General features: G+C 37.9%; 1 protein-coding gene across 1 annotated transcript in view; it reads left to right on the top strand.

Annotated features, from left to right (window-relative positions):
* Myh15 (myosin heavy chain 15) overlaps window positions 1-12,575 on the top strand; it is a 125,401-nt gene that overhangs the window by 59,733 nt on the left and 53,093 nt on the right. Inside the window, exons 22-26 of the mRNA XM_059277732.1 lie at window positions 3,739-3,994; window positions 6,663-6,905; window positions 7,804-7,980; window positions 9,745-9,890; window positions 11,319-11,409. Coding sequence (XP_059133715.1) covers window positions 3,739-3,994; window positions 6,663-6,905; window positions 7,804-7,980; window positions 9,745-9,890; window positions 11,319-11,409 — 913 coding nt within the window. The remainder of the gene's footprint in view (window positions 1-3,738; window positions 3,995-6,662; window positions 6,906-7,803; window positions 7,981-9,744; window positions 9,891-11,318; window positions 11,410-12,575) is intronic.

Below are 12,575 nucleotides of genomic sequence, written 5' to 3'. Positions count from 1 at the left end.
TCCTAGGCTGTCCATCCTGGAACTTCCTCTGTGGTCCAGGCTGGCCTCAAACTCAGAGATCCACCCACTTCTGCCTGACAAGTGCTGGGTTTAAAGGCGTGCACCACTATGCCTGTCTTAATAAAGATTTTTCTTTTCTTTTTGGTTTTTCAAGACAGGGTTTCTCTGCATAGCCTTAGGTGATATACAGATGGCCTTAAACATTTGCATGGCTTTTCATGCTTACTTCATGTGAATAATATTCTTTATGAAGTTTTCTATCAATGTTTAGAAGTCTTCTTAAAAGTATATCAGTGTCGACGAGTGTAGGGCTAGACCATTGAGTTTAATTGCTGTACAGTAGCCCATTTGCTTAAATATACCACTTGTATTCCTTTCCCCCATAAATTATATCTGTGCTATTTAAAATATCATGTGCCGTTCCAATATGTTATGGTTTTCTAGTGATATTTTAATAATATTTCCCCCATTCTTATATGGAAGGGTTTCTTGAAGATGACGTAACTTAAAAAGTTCCATTCTCTGATAAGTTAGTAACACAGCACAGGCACAGATGGCTGTTCTCACAATTTTAACTTTGCAGGATTTTGTTTTCGCATTTGACTACTCAGCAGTGGTCCATGAGATTCCTCTTGCTGAATACTTTCATGAATATGTGTGGTACTTTAGACTCTGATATATTTCTGACATTGGCAAAAGCTATCATTTCCATTTAAAGGATAATATTTTCTGTAGCTTAATTTTTTGATGTATTGTTTAAAGAGTATTCCCATTTCTACCATTTTCCTTTGAAAAGCTTTCTTTTTTTTTTTTTCAATCACGAACCCACTAAATTTTCTATCTGTATCTGTTAATATATGGTCTTTATAAATTGACTTGTAAATGTGTTAAATTTTGATAGATCTTAAAACGTGTAAACTACTTTGATTGGCACTGATGCATTTTGTAATAATGTTACAATGAGATTTTTAAAAATCAATTGACTGGCCTATAATTTTCTTTAATTTCTAGTCTGCTATCTAGTTTTAGACAAATATTATTCTAACTTTGTAAAAGAATTAGAGAATGTTTTCTCTTTCCATACATGAAACATTTTATTTAATTATCTAGTCATTGACTCTTTGCCTATAAAATAATCCAAATTTGGTATTTTTTGATGATTTCGTAATTTTTAATGTGTCTAGACATATTACATTTTTTCTTCTTGAGTCATTTTATAAATTATTTACTAAATAAAAATTATGCAATATTATAAACTGTTTATATTATGTACTACTCAATTATAAATGTTAAGTATTTACTGTGTGTACAATTTTACTCACAGTAAATAATCCTTATTAATTCCTAGGCCATTATTCCTGGTATTGTTTATTTTGTCTTCTCTCCTTTCCTTTATGTTACATGTATATCTATTTAATATATCAATTGGATAACTTTTATTCCATTTCCCTTTTCCCCTCAACTTCATTCATTTGTTATCTCGTTTTTGTTCTTCCAATTTGTTTTTGGCTTATTCTTTCCCTTTTCCCAGTGTTTGTGAAGTTTAATTGACAAAATTATATGTTTATGGTATACAATCTGATGTTTTCATATATATGCACTTTGTGTAATGATTGCTGCAATCAGGCTAATTACTGTATCACCTCATATAGATATATTTTGGGTGTGTTGAAAGCATTTAAGATCAACTATATTTAACTAAGCATGGTGTTGCATGCCTGTAATCCAGTACTTGGGAGATGGAGGCAAGAGGATCAGGAGTTTGAAACTGTCTGGATTACAGGATATATATATATATATATATATATATATATATATATATATATATATATATATACATACATATATATGTGTGTGTGTGTGTGTGTGTATTCAGAAGTGGGCATATTTGTTACTTTTCTCATTGCTATGATTAAATATCTGAGAAAAACAATTTACTGAAGGGAAGGGTCTATTCGGGCTTACTTCTAGAGAGGTTTAACCAGGGAGGGAAGATTGGCATGAATGTGGGCAGCAGCACCATAGGTGCCGAAACCCTAGACCCTCTGCTTCCTGCCTACAAAGACAACGTGACCTCTCTGCTTCTACGCCTTCCATTGTTATGGACTGTAAATCCCCAAACAAAAATGATGCTAAAATAGTTTTTCAGTTTATAAGCATGGGATTTTTCTCCATGTATTTGGATCTTCTTCAGTTCCTTTCATTAATATTTTAATTTTCTGTATACAGATATTTTTACCTCCAGGTCTTATTTATTGTGAGGTAGTTTATTTTATTATGTAATTATAAATGGGATTGTTTTTTTAAATTTTTCTTTTTTCTGTGTTTCATTAACATAACTATGTAACTGTGCTGGTTGTGTTTATTTAAACTCTCATTATTTTTATATATAAGGTGGAGTAACCTCTAATTTAGTCTTAATTAAGGTCTGTATTCTAAGAACACTTTTCAGCCCATGGTGTCTACATTTTGAAGATAAACCACTTTGTCAGAGGCAGCATTCATTTGTAGTGGAAGTAGAATTAAAGACTTCAATACTTCTGCTCGTTCTATTGGGTGCATTGTTAGAGACAATGTCAGTTTTAGGGCTAAGATATGATTATTGCCCTTTGTCCCTATTGTGATGGCAAAGCCTTTGAGACTAGATTAAAAAAAAATCCACATTTGCCCTGCAAACCGTAATAATACAGGACAGAAACTCTTTGTTTCTAGGAACTTTTGCACACTTGAATTTTAAGAAAGTTTGCAAACATCTGGTTGCAAAAGTTTACAACCTTCTGGTTGCAAATCATGTTTTTCCAGTCTGCATGGCTCTGATGGTTCTTTCCACCCCTGGTGCTACTAGAGCGGTGATGAGGGGACCTTCTCTAGTTGAGGTTTCTTGGTCCTTCAAGCTTCCTGGGTCTGAGTGTTCTTCACTTAGTGGCATGTCATAGATTTCTTGAGCTTTCTTTATTCTTTTTTATTGTTTTAAAGAAATATATGAGGGTCTTACTTCAAAAGTCCTACCTTCAATTTTACAAGGCTTTCCTTCTCTTTGGCTTAGTGTGTGGCTGAAGCTAATCAGTTTTAAGTTTTGTTTTACTGAAAAGTTTCTCTAGTTCCAAGACTTCTTTTTAGTGACTTCTTTCTCTCTATGGAAATTGTCATTCAGATCATGAATTATTTTGTTAATTTTACTAAATTCTCCTGTATCTCACTGACTTCCCCTGGAATAATTATTTCTAATTTCTCTTTAGGAATTTAATAGAGTCCCTTCATTTTGCATTTCTGGTTATGTCACAGATTTTTCCGTATGTGTGACATGTGTCAAAATATTTGAGCTAATTAACTTAAAGAAAGGGAAGATTTATTTTAGCACACAGTTCCAGATGCTTCAGTCTATAATAAGCTTTGTTGTCTCAGATCGTGAAGCTAGGTCATAAATCATGATAAGTAGTTTATTGTAAAAGGTGATGCTCACAGATGGAAAGAGAGAGGGAGATGCAGGAGTCACAGCATCCCTAGTTAGTAGTGTACTCCAACGACCTAACTTTGTTGATTCTATGTCCAGACACAAATACAGTTCTTCTAGCCTATCATATTTTTGCTTTAGAAATACTTGTAGCAGTCTGTTATTACCCTTTATTTTTCTTTGGGGTCGTTTGTGATGGTTTTATTTCATTTATAATTGTATTGCCATTCTTTTTTTTAATAGTATATCTTAACGTCTTTCTCTTTTTTTCACTCCTACTTTAGGGATGCCCTTGTTTTGATCCAAGAGAACATAAGAGCTTTTATGGCTGTGAAGAGCTGGCCCTGGATGGGGCTCTTCTTCAAGACCAAGCCTCTTGCTAAGTCTGTGGGAGTTGGAGAGGAGGTAGCGGGACTGAAGGAAGAGTGTGCACAACTTCAGAAGGCTTTGGCGAATTCAGAATCCCAGAGGGAGGAACTGAAAACAAAGCAAGTCTCCCTTGTCCAAGAAAAGAATGATCTACTTCTAAAGTTGCAGGCTGTGAGTGCTCCCAGCACCTGTTCTTTATGGCTTGCTTTAAGTTTGACTAACTAGTTCCAGAACCATTGCTGACTTGAGAAAAATAAACATGCACTAGCTTTCTAAATACTGTACATTTTTATTAAACAGAGCCTGTGGAAACACATAAAAAGAAACCTTGCATTAGAGTAAAGTAATTTCATTGGCCGGCTGTCTTGGAAAAAGCCATAAAACTGAGCTGGGGAGATGCTCAGTAGATAAAGCACTTGCCTCAGAAACTGTGAGGATAGAGGTTTACATACCCACAACTTACGAAAAAGCCTGGCAAGTGGAGTAACCCCAGCATTCAGAGCACTGAGATGGGAAGTCCCTGGCACACACTGGCTAGATAGTTTAGCTGATCAATAATCTCTGGGTTCAATTTAGAGACCCCGCCTTCATTGATAAAGCGGAGACTCATTCAGGAAGACATGTGATATCAACTTCTGACCTGCACATACATGTGCATACGTGTGCATGCATACACAGCTACCTACCACACACGTATACATGAAAGACAAGAAGAAGGAAGAGGCAGAGAAGAAAAAAAGTGTCAAATTACCATTGGGTATTCAGTGTATAATATCACAAACTATTATGGGACCAGGAACATACAGATCTATTGTTTTGAGACCGAGTCTTCTTGTGTGGCCCAGGTTGGCCTGGAACTTGCTGTGTAACACAAGTTGGCCTTGAACTTGTGGCAGGCAGTCCTCCTATGACAAACTCCTGAGTCCAGGGGTTACAGACATAAGCCACCACACATGACTGAAGCTCTGGATCTTATCCGACAATGACCCATTAGCCAGTCAGCAGATGGGATTTTAGTAGGCCTCCACCACCTGGCTCTGTTTCTCTTTTAGACTGGATCAATCTCCTGTAACCCAGGTTGGCCCTGAACTCCTGATCTTCCTGCTTCCTCCTCCCAAGTGCTGAGATTTAAAGGTGTGTGCCACCACTGCCTGGCCTCTAGTGGCTAGCTCTGCCCTCTGATCTTCAGTTGAACTTTATTTGTTAGACCACAAACAAAGTATCAGCACAAAACAGGTAAAAGAGGACAAGGACTTTTTTAATCCACTGCTTCCTCACCTTACAGCAGTATTAAGTGAACAATGGTTCCGTGTGAGAGAGTAGGCACAGAAGATAAGCTCTCCCCACCATGTTAAACTGCCATGAAGTTGCCAATGTGACTCATCTCCAATTCCACTGGCACATTTAATGAAGTAGCCAGTAAAGGTTGACCTCATTCTTCAGTGTTGGGTGACTGGTCCAGGTCCTGTTCACATGCAAAGTGGGCTCTAGAAAACAGCTGTTCCGAATGTCAGCCTGAGGTCGGAAGACCAGATGTTCTCAATATTTCTCAAATATAGGGAGTTTCTTTGACTTGCTTTGACATTTCCTAAGTGTCCTGATCATTTTTTCTAAGTCGACCTCGTGTTTTGATTCTTCAGTCAAGTTTTAGGTTTACTATTTTATCTTTCTCCATGTGTGCCCTTTGAGCCCCGTTTGTTTAGCTGGAGTTGTTTAGACTGGATTTGCACAGAACCCATGAATTTAGGGTTTTATCTTTATGCTGCTTATATCTTCTTTACTGACACAACTTGAGTATTTTAAAAGGGTAGGTAATAAATTCCCCAAACGGTCATTTCAGTTAGGACGGAGAGTGAGGTCTGGAGATGAAAGATGAGGGTAATGATAACGGTTTACTTTCACTGTAATGAAGTACCTGAGATAATTAACTTATGAATAGAAATGATTTCCGTTAGCTCACAGTTTTAGAGGTTGGTTACTTCCATAACATTTATGCCGCGATTGTACAATTTGGGCATAGCTTTCCAGACCAGTCATTATTGTAGCTTTTAGTGGGTCACAGCTGGGCAAGACTGTTGATGACTTTTCTCCCCCTAGTAGCATCCATAGAAACTTCCAGCAGCCTTTTCATCTACACTTTGATATACACCATGGGAACAATGGGAAACAGTGTTGTCTGAAGACAGTACATCTGAGAGAGGAAAAAATAAGCAGGACTTATGTTTTATGTTTATAACTTGAGGAATTTGCTGCTGGCAGAATCATTGAAGCAAAAATTTTAGTTGGAATTAATAGTGAAAGTAATGACTTGTAAATTTATGAGTTCTAAATTCAGCCTGTGCATAAAAACGTACTGCTCAGCTCAGTTTATAGAAATCTATACTAAACAAAATACATTAGGGCATTTATAACAATGTTATAAATATTATATTATACAAGGGAACTCCATTAGATAATATTCTAAGCAGCTGTCAGTCTTTGTGCCCACATCAGTTCTTCTAGGTGCTTTGATTTATATACGGCACACTTTTTAGTTTTTGGAAGTGTGCTCATTCTCTTAGGCCACTGGGTTTCTATTAAGTGCCTTAGAAGAGGTCACTTAATCTACTAAATGGGCATAAAATATAGAAGGCTCTTCCAAACACAAGCAACATCTTTCCTTTCCAACAACAGGGTTAGGAACCTGGAAATGCTATTTTAGCTACCTATGAAAGGCAGGTAAAACTTCTGGGCAGAGGGCAGGTAATTATCTCCTTACTATGTGTTAAGCGGGCTCATCGCCCAGCTGATAAATTACTTCCAATTGTTGGCAACAATCTTCTCCTCGTTCTTATGGCAGGAACAAGAGACCCTGGAAAATGCCAAGGAACAGTGTGAGTCGCTGATTAAATCCAAGATGCAGCTGGAGGACAGAGTCAAGGAGCTGTCTGGGAGGATGGAGGAAGAAGAGGAGATAAATTCTGAGCTGACGGCCAGGGGGCGGAAACTGGAAGATGAATGTTCTGAGTTGAAGAAGGAGATCTATGACCTGGAAACAATCTTGGCAAAGTCAGAGAAGGAAAAGTGTGCAGCAGAGCACAAGGTACTTATTCTGTGGTGTTGGGAAAACTGGATTCTTGGGTGAATAACAGATTCTGCTCTGTTAATAACACAGTGGCCTGCACATTTAGTGATGGGAGCCAGAATCAGCAAAAAGTGAAGGGTCTGATGAACTATATTTTTCCTCCACGGACTTCTAGTTTGAAAGTCTGGGACCCCTTTAATGTAACAAATAAACTATTATTGCACCTAAAATCTAGTAGAGCAAAATGGTTTCATTGGGCCTCCAAGCATCCCTTTGGGAACGGAAATGAACACGATGCCCTTTGCTAAAAGGTAATTTGGGATATGACTAAAGCCTCAGCTTTAGCAGTGATTCTGAGTCTGACCTTGAAGCCATCTCCTTAATTCCAGGTAAAGACCTGGGCTTTTTGTTTTAGCTGTGGGCTTTAATTTGTGCTTCTGTATGGGGATTGACTAGTGAGGAGTCTGAATGAAGCCTTTGACAAGCAGCTAATCTCCAAGATGAAACTGTACTTGGCAGATGATCCTACAATAGGTTCTGTGTTGCTTCCCAGTAGGACAGATGGCCAACTCCACCTTCATAAGTGCTGTCCGCTGGAACCCTTCTTGAACCCTTTCGGGGACACTGAGGCATCATGTGATAGCACATGTTACCCAGATCCTCAATGAAAGTTAAAATTACCACTAATGATATTGTTGTTATGCAGTAATGAGCTCTGAAAACAGTTTGCACATTGGGGTTTAGTGACCATGGTAGATTAAGGACCCCCTTTTTGTGGGAAAAATTGAATTTAGAGATTTGTCAATGGCTCTTGATGACATTAGATGCCTCATGAGTATTTTGAACTATGAAAGGGAAAGGTTCTTGGTGTTATACCCAACTTTTTAGTGATGGCTCTAATGGCGTCTTCCCACAGGTCAGGATCCTGACTGAGGAAGTGTACTCTCTCAATGAGGAAGTCAGCAAACTTACCAGAGCAGTGAAGGCTGCGCAAGAGGTCCAGCAGCAGACCCAGGAGCATCTGCACATAGAGGAGGAGAAACTCAGCAACATGAGCAAAGCAAGCCTGAAGCTGGGTCAACAAGTTGAAGCGGTGAGCAGCAGCGGGCTGACTGATTGGCGGTCTGACTTCATTGACAGTCTATCTCTAAGTTTTACTTAGTTAATTTACCCTAACAGTTCCATGAAAACTCAGTAGTATAGCGAACTCACTTTATTTTTCACCAGTAGAAGTCTTTTATTCTTAACACTCATAAAGACCATGACAGTATTAGTGTAAGAATATGTATAAGAACACTTACATGTAGCTTTTGCACAACTCTGGAAAATGGGAGACAACATTGAAGTGAATAATAAAAAGTGACATCTTTGACTGGTTGGTTCTTCCTTACGTTTCTGTGTTCATCTACTTTTTTCTCCTATTATTTTTCTCTCTGTGTTACTTAGTTCCCTTTTCTATTTCTATGGTTTGCCCATCTCATACAACCTCAATGTAAGACATGACAGGTGTTTGTGTGTGCACATGAACAAACACATGCACACTCTTTGGTGACCTCATCCATTTCAGTTGCTCTAGTAAACCTGCATGGACTTTAGGCTTCTCAACAACAGAGATTAACTTTCCACAGTTCTGGAGACTAGAAACTCCTCAATCAAAACAGGCAGACACAGCATCTGGTGAAGACACACTGTTGTTCAGAAGTGACATCTTATTGTCTTATCCTTACATGGTGGCAGCTAAGAGGACCTATACTTGGATTTTTTTTCTATGAGAGCTCTGTCCTCTTGACCTATGTACTCCAAAGGGACCTACCTCCTAATGCTATTGCTTTGGAATTTCATCATATTCTAGGGGACATGTGCCTCTATTTTTATAACATCTGTAGTTCATCTAATTCTAGTTTTTATACATACCTTTGAGAAATATCCCTTTAAACAACTTGAATTTCATATATTTTACTAGTTATGGGAGATTGTTAAAAAGTGAGGCTACCAATAAACAGAGGGTAGTATTTTAATTGTCTCCTAGCTTCCTACTAAACCAATTTCTCTATCACTGTTATCAACATGAACTCAGAGACAGTTGGAATGCTCTGAGTAGTTTTGTACAATATCAGAATATAACAAGTGTTATGGACTAGAGGAAGGTGGGGAGTTTAAAAGGCAGTGGGCAGGGGCAAAACATCATGCCATGTGAGTCCCAGGTAGGTTGTGGATATTCATGGATGATTATATAGACTGATTACATACTGTAGTTCTAGAAAGCAGAACACTTGTGTTTTAAAGAAACACCCATGAGTAAATGGGACTTATCCACCCAGGAAACGAGCTGCCAGGTGAAGAAGTGAGCTACTTTTTCCAGGAAGTAATGAAATGGACAACTGGCCACTTGCTATTGGTTGCCACTCTAAGACAGATCTTATCATTTATAACCTGTAAAACTTTCACCCATCATTGATTTCTAGATTTGTTTTGGTAACCTACTGATGCATATAATATTTATTTAACTCTTTAAACTGTAAAAATGATGTTTAATGTTTGATTTATTTGGTTTATGAGTGGTGGTGGTGTACATTTCATTCACGGTGCACTTGTAGAGTTCAGATTGTAACTTAATGGAAGTTGATTCTTTCCTTCCAGCACATGGATCCTGGGATCAAACTCAGGTCTGCAGACTTGTCAGCAAGTACCTTTACCTGCTCAGCCCTGCTGTGGGCCCTAAAATGCTGCTATGCACCATTTACAGAATTTGTTCCCAGACTTTTCTTTTTCCTGAAAGTGGTTAATGTAAGCACCTTTAGTAAGATACAAACTCTGACTTTTATTTGGATAAGCAGGCTTCCTTTTTTTTTTTCAGTTGGACGGTGCCCTTGAACGGGAGAGGAAAGCCAGAATGAAGTGTGAGAGGGAGAAGCTCAAGTTAGAGGGTGAGTTAAAGAAGAACCAGGAGGATGCCGAGAACCTGGAGAGCAGCAAGTGGCAGCTGGCCGAGCAGCTGAGGAAGTAAGCACCTTCCCAATGTCAAGGGATTCTGGGAAAATCTTAACACTGGGAGAATCAGTGTTCTTGTTTCATTTAGCATCAGGTTTCTAGACCAGAGCCAGATATTTCAAGACCCAAGATGGTGACTAGAAGCTTGGGAAAGGGATATTTCAATACAATGGGCTCTATCACACAGCTGGAAAAATAAAGACACAATCTAGAGAATATAGCAGAAAGCATCCACCTAGAAGGTGAAAATTTTGGAAGCAGTAACAGAGGAGAGGTGAATTATGCAAATCTGAGTCTACAAAAAGTGTCCTACTTCTTTGACTTGGGATGAGACCAACGGTGATACGAACACAGTGAAAGCCTGACTGTGATATGAAGCCTGGAGAGCTCTACGATCACTAAGTAATATTGTTTTCCTTGTCAGATACAGCTGCAGTAGTATTTATGTAGACTATGTAAACACTGATTCCTAAAATAAAGTCATAACTACATGAAATGATAAAAATTATGGAAAATTTCCATCAGTTCCCCTGGATTCTTTATACCCTATGGAACTGACCGGAAGATGGCTTTCTGTCTAGTTCTGCTGGTTGGTGACATATGTTTTAATGGTTTGTATCTTTTGTCTTCTGTTTACCAGATTTTTTTTTTAAAATAACACTTAAAGATTTAGATTCTACCGAATAAGTGGAGCAAAAGTAAGATCCAAATACAAGGTCAAAACTGAGAACATATCAAAGTTGGGGTCCACAGTTTATAAAGCAGTCAAGTGGCTTTGCTTGCATGCATGTGTTGGCCTTGAGCATGTTCTTGGTGATTGTTGATTGTATATTCCTAACTTATTACACTTGGCATGTGTCTGTGGTCATCTTAAGAATGCAAGGGAACAGTATGTTAGAAAATGCTGACAGGGTTCCCTTCACAGTCAGTGTTGAAAATTATGTCAGTTTGGCAAAGTGAAGATAATACTCCATGCTTTTGCAGGCTGTAGGCCAGAGTTCAACTGAATACATGTTACAGGCTGATTGTAAAGTAAGCTCTGTGTGAGACCATGTATAAGCATGTCCCTTATATTATTATATGGGTCAAGTTAAGTTATATTAATCTATACATACAAATTCCTGTAATATGATAGATTCTACAGTAAAGAAAATTAAAATATCCCTACTATTTTGTACACACACACACACACACACACACACACACACACACACACATACACACACATTTATGAGTACTTAGGAAAGAGTTTAGAAGGACACACACCAAATATGTGATCATGATTTGAAGAAAGAGACCAGGGATTATATAATATTCAAATCAGAGGTAGATGTAATGGTTATATTACAGTAAGAATTCATATGCTATTCTATAATTTTAAAGTATTTAAATGTGTGTTATTATTTGGACAGATTATCTTTGTCACATTTTCCTAAACAGGAAAGAATTTGAAATGAGTCAGATGAATTCAAAAGTGGAGAGTGAGAAGAACTTGGTATCTCAGCTTCAGAAGATGATGAAAGACCTTCAGGTACCCACTTATCAGACAATTCTGTGTGCCAGTGTTTAGATCCATGAATAGTGGTTGGCACTCCCATAACTGGTACCCTCAGCCAGCTGTAGACAGAGGGAGTAAAGAGCAGCAGTTAAGAAGGTAAATGGCCTCCCACAAATGTGTGACCCTGGAGGGATAATTACCTCTTAATTTTAAATTTCTTTCTCACAAGAATAATAACAAGTAGCTTGTTCTTTGAACTTTTGCTGTGGACTAGTCCTTGTGCTAAATCTTGAGCACATAATTTTTAACACATTAATCTTGGCAGCTTTGAGCTCAAATGATTAAATTCAACGATATGTTTATGTGGGAAGAACAGTACATGACCTGCTGTGTCATTAGTTTAGTGTTTAACTTTTATGGTTAGAAAGCAATTAATTTAAAATTCAGTAGATTCTATAGCTATTCATAAACCCAAAGCATTCTTTATTTGATAATGGATAGCAATTTGGAAATTTCAGACTAAGTGGTTATTTTACACCACATCACCATGTTATAAGACAATTAAAAGTACTGTTATGGCTATACACATATGCATACATGGTGTTGCATATATATTTGTATAGATTTTTTATGTCACATTAACATCTTAATAATGCCTCCTTTTAGTGCTTATCTTCTGGGATATTTTAAGCCTAATAAGAAAACCAGTCTCAGGCCCTCTGCATAAGTGACACAGTTGTGTAGCTTGATCTGCTTAAGGGACCCCCTGGCAGTAGGATCAGGATCCATCCCTAGTTAATGAGCTGGCTTTTTGGCACCCACTACCTATGGTAGGATGCCTTGCACAGCCTTGATGCAGGGGGAGGGGCTTGGACCTGCCTCAACTGAATGTACCAGGGTTTGCTAACTCCCCATGGGAGCCCTTACCTTTTCAGAGAAGGGAATAAGGGGTGGGTTGGGAGAGGAAGGCTGTGGAGTGAGGCATGAGGAGGGAAGAGAGGGGGAATTTGTGGTTGGTATATAAAATGAATAAAAAATTTCTTAATAAAGAAAAAACAAAGAAAACCAGTCTCATTTCTTGTGAACATGCTTTCTTTTCAGAAACAACATTAATAACCAAACATTATACTTTCTAGGTACATCTTCAAATGATAGTTGACTTTTCCCAAAAGAAAATGAAACTCCCAACTTATCCAAAA

Source organism: Peromyscus eremicus, chromosome 12, assembly GCF_949786415.1.
Source record: "Peromyscus eremicus chromosome 12, PerEre_H2_v1, whole genome shotgun sequence".
Lineage (NCBI taxonomy): Eukaryota > Metazoa > Chordata > Mammalia > Rodentia > Cricetidae > Peromyscus > Peromyscus eremicus.
The sequence above is the reverse complement of the archived record's forward strand: the minus strand, read 5'-3'. Positions and strand labels throughout refer to the sequence as shown.